At 23.2% G+C, this 8,442-nt stretch overlaps 1 protein-coding gene across 1 annotated transcript; it reads right to left on the minus strand.

The window, feature by feature from the left end:
* Positions 1–669: 669 nt before the first annotated feature.
* On the minus strand, positions 670–8,231 carry LOAG_09929 (hypothetical protein; the record flags this gene model as incomplete). The annotated part of the gene is made up of 16 exons (XM_003145456.1): positions 670–851; positions 1,154–1,360; positions 1,805–1,929; positions 2,298–2,456; positions 2,946–3,052; positions 3,377–3,472; positions 3,826–3,903; positions 4,148–4,261; positions 4,521–4,754; positions 5,233–5,388; positions 6,283–6,450; positions 6,580–6,758; positions 6,906–7,016; positions 7,077–7,182; positions 7,726–7,819; positions 8,092–8,231. 16 exons carry the CDS (start codon positions 8,229–8,231, stop codon positions 670–672), a joined length of 2,256 nt encoding a protein of 751 aa, XP_003145504.1.
* Between the last annotated feature and the right edge of the window lie 211 nt (positions 8,232–8,442).

Consider the following 8,442-nt stretch of genomic DNA (forward strand, 5'->3'; position numbering starts at 1 on the left):
CAACATCTTTTATTAGTACTATTGTTATTGTTGTTGAAATATCTTTCATTGTATTTTAATATTATATGTATAACAAAATTTCAACATCTTTTATTAGTACTATTGTTATTGTTGTTGAAATATCTTTCATTGTATTTTAATATTATATGTATAACAAAATTTCAACATCTTTTATTAGTACTATTATTGTTATTATCATTCTTATTGTTGTTATTTTTTGTTGTTTGTTTGTTTGTTTGTTTGTTTTTTTTTTCATTTCTCTTTCAATCTTTCCAATCAATAATCTTCTCATTTCATGTATTACTTGTTGATGAACTTTGTGTAGCATCCAAATTGACTGACGGTAACTTAAATCATTCCAATCATTTTCATTCATTTAAATACATCTAATTAATTGGATGAATATTTGTTAAAATATTACTGTAATCAAAAAATTCTCAAATCAAAATTCATTTTTAAATAAACATATTTCTATACTTTAAAGCTATTTATTAGCTAATATTATTCCTATTATTATTTCATTATTATATATCTTATTGAGAAATAAACAGAAATGAAATAAATTTTTCATTATTATTTCATATAAAATTCATCTAATATAGCATTACATTTATTCATTCATCAATAATAATTATTTCAAATTTAATTTTTAATTTTAATTTTAATAAATTAATAGGACGAGAAACAAACCATAATTTTACTCGGAATTGCTTCAGCACTACTACCAAATCGAATATCTTGTTGTTGCTCAAATTGCGCTTGCGCAACTGCATCTTGCAATGATACAAACATGTAACTTTTCGGCACATGCTCATAAAAATGCGCATTTTCGAACATTTGTCGTACAGCTACTTCAAGTTATTTCATTCATATGCTTGTAATAATCTTTTTATACTTATAATCTAATTATAATAATAATGCTATCTTTTTTTTTTGTGACAATTAGAAAATGCATTTACCGTATGCTATCATATCATTTGAATATTCATTCAAATGATATGATAAATTCATTTAATATTTTCATCATGCTAAAGATAAATTAAAGTAAGCTATAATTATGAATTATTATGTTTATTACGAATTTTGCACTCATTTCAAAATTATCGTTCTGTTTGATATTTCTACGGTAGAAAAGAAAAAAAAAATAGATGACCTTTACAACAGGCAAAAAATACGGTAATATTAATTGCTTTATATTCGATATGTGCTCGTGCTAATGCATCAACACCCATTAAATCAATATACGGGAATGATGAACAATCGACAATAATATGTGTCAACTGGATTAAATCTTCTGTTTCCTCATTTCTTTCAATATTTCGTTTCGATGGATGAATACAATGTCGCCGTACTGTCAACTCTATAAGAAATATGTTTACAACAAATATTTGCAGTAAGTTTTATTACTTTAAAAATAAGGAAAAATAAAAATTTAAAAATTAAAATATTATCAAAAATTGTTTTAAGTTCAATTTCAAGAAGGTTTAAAAAATTTTTACATCAAACAATATGTTAAAAAGCATACCAAATGATGATATAAACAAAAACAAATGTTGAAATGAACAAATTAAATGAATGAAAATACTAATTGGTTGATAGATCAATTAATAAGTTAATGAATAAGCTTAAGTAAATGAGTAATTAAGTGAAAAGGTTAAAGGTGAAAGATGTAAATACTAATTGATTGATAGATCAATAAATAAGTTAATGAATAAGCTTAAGTAAATGAGTAATTAAATGAAAAGGTTAAAGGTGAAAGATGTTATTAAACGGAAAGTTTGCAAATCATCTGCTGAAAACTTACGAATTTCTTCATCATGATCAACACTTTTATTCTTTTTCTTATCATTATCATCTGTGGCTTTTTTCTTTTGAGTAACAGTTTGCTTAAGTTTTGCGACAATATTTAATGGATCAAGACCTGTTGCGCTGAAATTTAAAAAAAAAAAAGTGAAAAGAAAAAAACTAACAAATTGCGCGAAAAATTCATTGAAAACTTGAATTACATTCCATTTCATTTTAGAAATGTAATGAAGTTAGTAAAATATGTAATTAAGTAAACAAATGATTAATTATGATTAAAGATTTCATTAGTCATCTTTATAATTTTAATTTTTCTCTAATGAATGTAAATTATTGATTTCTTTTTTTATTCAATTCAATGAATGTATTTTATTCAATTCAATTCAATATTTTTTATTCAATTGATTTTTTTTTTATCAGAAATTAATTTCTTTTCTTTACTACTTTTTCCTTAAACAAAATGAAAACAGAAATTTTAAAAAAGAAAAAAAAACCTATGCATGCTTGATAAAAATAATTCAGCATTTGCAAAATACAATGGTGCATCGAATCGGAATACTTTAATACCGGAAATTTCCATAGCTGCACGATAATGACCAATACCTTTGAAATCGGATGTCCCCGGAATGCGTCCCATACATGTACTTTCTGCCCTTAATCATTTGCTGAATATTTAGAATTTTTTTTTTTTGCTACAAATTTTAAGAAGTTTAATTTAAAAATTTTTTGCCATTGTAAAGTATAAAATAAAACAAAAAAAAAATTCTGCAAAACAATTAAACGTAAAAAATGATAAAATATAATCTAACTTCATCTGTTATAACAATTAAAAATATTCAAAAAAAAAAAATTACATTTTGTCTACTTCTTACCATAATTAGATATTTCAATCACAATTAATTAAGATAATACTTTGTATGATGATAATGAAATTGATATGTCATCCAAAATGACACATCATTCTACTTACTTCCGCTTTTTTTTGGGTATATAAATGAAATCAAACAGATTTGTTTAATTGGTAATTAAAAAATAATAAAGCTTTTTAAAAATTCTTATAATCTTTATAAAATTCATAATGAATTTTACAAAATAATAAATTTGATCATTTCGATACAGACATATATTATAAGTATACGTACCATTGTGATCGTAAGACGACAGTAAGAAGAGCAAAAACAATACCAATTGCAAGTCCAATATTAACATTTATCAGAACAACTGCTGTAAATGTCACCAAAAATATGAACTAAAAAAAATAAAAAATTAATGTTAGGTTTTTTTTTTCAAATTTTAATTATATATTTTTTTGTTTAATTTTTTAAATATTTTTCAAATTTTTTCGAATTTTTCATTTTTTATATTCTTTTTTTCTCCAAATTATAATTAAATCGTTTTAGCAACAACAATTAACAATTTGGAAGAATTTGAAATGAATGAATAAAATTAAATTTTAAATAAGTTTTAAAAAAATAGCAAAATTTAGAAAAAATGAAAAAATTCAAATAAATTCCAAAAAAAAAAATAATAATAAAATGTGTGAATGAAACGAAATTGAAACGATAAAACTAACAAAATCAACGGTTGATTCTTGTAAAAGTACACGTGACCAACATATTTTTAGGTATAATTCTTTCATAGCAACCACGACAATACATGATAATATCGTCTAAAAATGCAAATATATTTACTTTCCTTACTTATTTACTTATTTATTCGTTCATTTCCTATTTCTTATTTTATATTCCAATTTTCAATTTTCAAATAACATTTCTGTTTAAACACTTCAATTCATCATTATGATTGCAAAAAATAAAAAATACAAAAAATTATCGTAAATGTCACCATATACATGTGACAATCTAACATTTGCACTCTTGTTTTTCTCTCTTTTTTTTTTTTCAAAAGGATAAATCAGATATTGATAGTGTATATTGGAATTTGGAAGAAAATTTAAACTGCAAAAATTTTGATTTTAGTAATTTTTTCATTTTAGCAATACCAAAATATACCGATCGATACCTTAGGTAAATATTTGAATAAAGGTGCAGCTCCAAAGGCAATAATTAGTAGTACTATTACTACTACTAATGTTGTTAGCTGAAAATGACAATGTTGTGAATGTTAACAACGAAAAGTTAAAATTTTCCGTTTAAGTAGAAATTATTCGTTCAATTAATTTAATTAAGATTGCATAATATTCCGATAAGGTAGCACTAATAACATGAGATATAAGCCGGATATTGTGTATATGTTGAAAATGTATGACCAGAAGTGCTCAAATTCGATGTTTTCATTTTCAGTTTTCCTAAATTTATCATCTAACCTGAAAATACAATCATACCTGTGACTTTGACCCCAATTTTGCACTTGTTATTGTCCTACTTAACGATGAACCGCCAGCAAAACAACCAAAGAATGATGCTACAATATGCATTGTACCCAATGCTAACCATTCCTTCAAAAAGTTGCCAAAAAAAAAGGTTAAAGTTCAATTAATTGAATATATGGGAAAATATGAAAATTACCAGTAACTCAGATAATTAGCAAAGATAATGAGTATTTCAGGTAATTAGTAATTAATAATGTTGAAATAATTCAATGAAAGAAAAGTTAATTACTGATATCGTGAAAAGAAACTACTGATGGAAGACATAATCCGGAATAAATTAATGAAGAAAAAGTTTCAATTCAATGGATGAAAAAGAAATTAATACCTGATTAACATTAATTTGATACTTATATTCTTTGGCAATTAATTTTGCAAGTGCAATATGTATAACAAATGATACAATAGCAATTGAAAAAGCCGAAAAAATAATCTTTCCGGTTTCGCCAAAATCAGGAAAAAATGGTGCACGCATTCCGGCATCAACATCACCAACAATATGCAAATGTAAATCAAATGGTGTATCGGTTGCAAAATAGCATAAAGAAATGGAAAATATGACCTGAAAAAGAGTATTTGTGATTTTTCAAAAAGTAAAAAAAAAACGATTTAACAAATTAAATTATTTCCAAAATAGTTTTTCTTTTTTTTGGATTTTAGTCAATTTTGATAAAAAAAAGGAATTGAAATTTTTACTAAATATGAAGTAATCGAATTTTAAAATCTATTTTAATCGTATAAACTCTTCATGAAAATTTCTGCAACACAACTTGTAAAATAGTATTTTAAATCGAAATTGTTTTTTTATTTTGTATTATGAAGTAAGCTAAAATAGTAATATTACTAAAAAAAAAAAATATTAGCATAGAAATGAAATAATCCCGAGATTTCTTAAATATTTAATAAAAATATAATATGTAAACTTATTTGTTGAAAATGATTCGTATCATTTTTTAAATTTTAATCCAATTGATGCTTTAATCTATGGATAATTAATTCGAATTATTAAATCTTTGAAATGAAATAATAATCGTTTTTACCAGAAGAAATTCCATTGGAAATCTTGTTTTTGTCCAAGGTTTAATGATCGGATCAATAATTAATTTTGATATTAATAAGGTGAGAATACAAATAACGGTACAGAGGAATGTATGCAATTGAAATGTATGGATATTTCGAAAAAAACATATCATAAACTGAAAAGAGAAAAAAACAGTAAAGGTTTTTCTTTTTTTTAATTATCCATAAAAGATCGAAATAAATTTTCCCCCGTTTATTCGAGATGTCCAGGATATATGTTAAATTCTAATATATTCATATATGAGTGTATTTGAATTTGTCTTTTTAAACATTAATATTTTTCATATAAATTAATCACTTATAATCTTTTTAAAAATTCATTAATCACTCTTTTATATATATATATGTAAACATGTAAATGATTAATGTTAAGAAGATTATGATAATTATAACAATATTAGAATAATTATATTGTTGATAGAGAAAAATGATAGCTGATAACATTATTGCATAATTGAATGGAAAAATTTATTGATATTTATTTGTAAGATAATTTTGTTACCGATTAAATTTGTAGTATATCGATAAAGATTTTAATTATCATTAAACAAATTAAGTAATTAAACAAATTAGATAATAAATTGAACGAATTATATAATTAGATTATTATTAAATAAATAAATTAGATTAAATATTATTAAATAATTATTATTTAAATAATTAGATTTACATCGATTTATAATATCACGATTTTAATTATTAGATAAATTAAATTGATATTGATTTATAGTATCACGATTTTAATTATTAAATAAATTAAATTGATATTGATTTGTGATATCGCAATCTTAATTATTGAATAAATTAAATTGACATTGATTTGCGATATCGCAATCTTAATTATTAAATAAATTAAATTGATATTGATTTATGATATCGCAACGAAAAAGAAAAAAAGTAAATAAAATTGATGAATGTCTGTTTTTTCCTTTTTTTAATTGAAAAAAATTTAAATAATTGTAAAAAATATTTTTACAATTTTAAATTAAAAATTTCATCAAGAAGCATACTCGAACAATTCCAAACATTTCGGATGTATGGGGTACATTTCTAACACCAGTCATTGTTTGAAGTTGACTAGCAAGGACATGTACTGCTGCACCAGATGTCAATCCTTCCACAAGTTGATCTGATAACCAAACAGCTAATAAGCCAGCATTTAAAAGTCCTAAGACTACCTTCAAAAAATAAATAAATAAATAGTTTTAAAATAGAGCAAAATTTTAAATTTCAATTTAATACATTTTGAAATCAAAAAAAAAATTTATGGCAAATAAAAATATAATTGAAAAAATTATTTTAATAACCTGTATGATACCAACAAAGAATGCAATCAATGATGATAATTGAATAGCTTTTTCGGGATCCGGTTTTTGAGTTATTTCTGAGCAACAAAGTCGATCCGTTTCATTATATGTTAATTTTGATTCCGTTAATGTTTGCTCAATTACTGATCCAACCATCATTGAAATAATTGCAAAAGCACCTGAGAAGAAAAAAACAACTTTCATTTAACAATTACTAGAAAAATGGATGAAATCAGGAATTGATTAAAATGATTTTTTTTTAGTTCTATTAATTCAAAGATTAAAAAAAAACTTAATATATATTAAATCGAATCAAAATATATAACCAGTAGAAGCATGTCGTGATGTTCCAAGAAAAATATAAACCAATGGTCCAACGATACCTGTATAGATACCATATATCGGTGGTATACCAACCATTAAACCATATGCAAGACCTATTAATTGTTAAACTTTTATCATGAAAAAAAAAAAAGTTAAACTGATAAGATTGATACCTTGTGGAATGTAAATAATTGATATCATGATACCATTGATAATATCTTGTAATAAATCTTCATGCCAATCATATGTTAGAAGCCAACAAATAATCGGTAATCGACTCTGAATTTTGTCTTTTCTTTTCCTATTTTTTTTTTTAATTAATTTATTTGATGATAAAGTTATTTCATGTAATAATAGATCAAATACAATTACAGGTAATTGCATGAAATCATATAAACAAAAGATTGTTACCTTTAAAAAATTTATCCATTCTAAACTTCGCCATGCTTTGATAATTTTTATCTGATAAATTATTTTTCTTGCTAATGATAAATTAGTCTGTAAATTTAATCGTCAATTTAATTAAATGTTAACAAAAGTAAACAAAAAAAAAGCAAACATTTTTTCGAAATAAAATACTTTTTTTCAAAAAAATACTCTTTCATGGCTTAATTTTTTCATATTTTGAATTTGAAATTTTAATAAATGAAAGATAATTATTGTTTGTATAATGTGTTGCACCAAATATTTCACACTTATCCAATATTTTTTTTTAATTAATTAATTCATTCACTAATTCATTTCATATTTAATATTAGTTATGTAATTTAGGAATGAATGATTGTTATTAAAAGGATTGCAATTTTTTTTTTAATTTTTTACCCGTCGATAGCCATGTTTTTTATCAAACTGTTCCTGATTTATTGCAGGTTTACGTTCTGTATTTAAAGTTAATTGCATTTCCGATTTTTGTATGCTAAAATTGCATTTGCAAGTAAATAAGTACCGCAATATATGGCGAATACTTATTAGATAAATTCCGAAATATAAAACTTTAAAAGTTAAAATGTTAAAAAAAGAAATAGTTTTATTTATTTTTTTGCTATATGCAAAAATTCTAAAATCTTTTTGAAAATTGTTCAACTGCTTATTTCAGACTTGTTTATCCTGGTATAATAAGAGCATTAATTACTAATTAAAGAATTCTTATTGATCACTTAGAAAAAAAATGTCGCAAAATTTGCATACGCTGTTGACATTTCTGGTTCTCGAGAATTTTTAATTTGTGACTTCTGTGATTGTGTAGCTTCTTCCTTCATTAATTCTTTCACATTTTTCACATATTTTGTCATTTTACGCTTCAAATTTGCTGCATCAGAAGAATACATTGCTGTAAATAATTAACAAATTATTTAAAATTATTAGCTCAATTTCAATTCGATTGCTTAAATTAATGATTGCTTGAAAATTCCCAAGAAATACTATACTGAAAAAAATAAAAGATGATGAAATAAAATTTAAAAAATTACCTAAAATATTCATTTTATATTATTTGTAATGATAGAATCAAATGATTCACACATTCTTATACAATAGCCT

Source organism: Loa loa (genome assembly GCF_000183805.2).
Source record: "Loa loa unplaced genomic scaffold supercont3.112, whole genome shotgun sequence".
Classification (NCBI taxonomy): Eukaryota; Metazoa; Nematoda; class Chromadorea; order Rhabditida; family Onchocercidae; genus Loa; species Loa loa.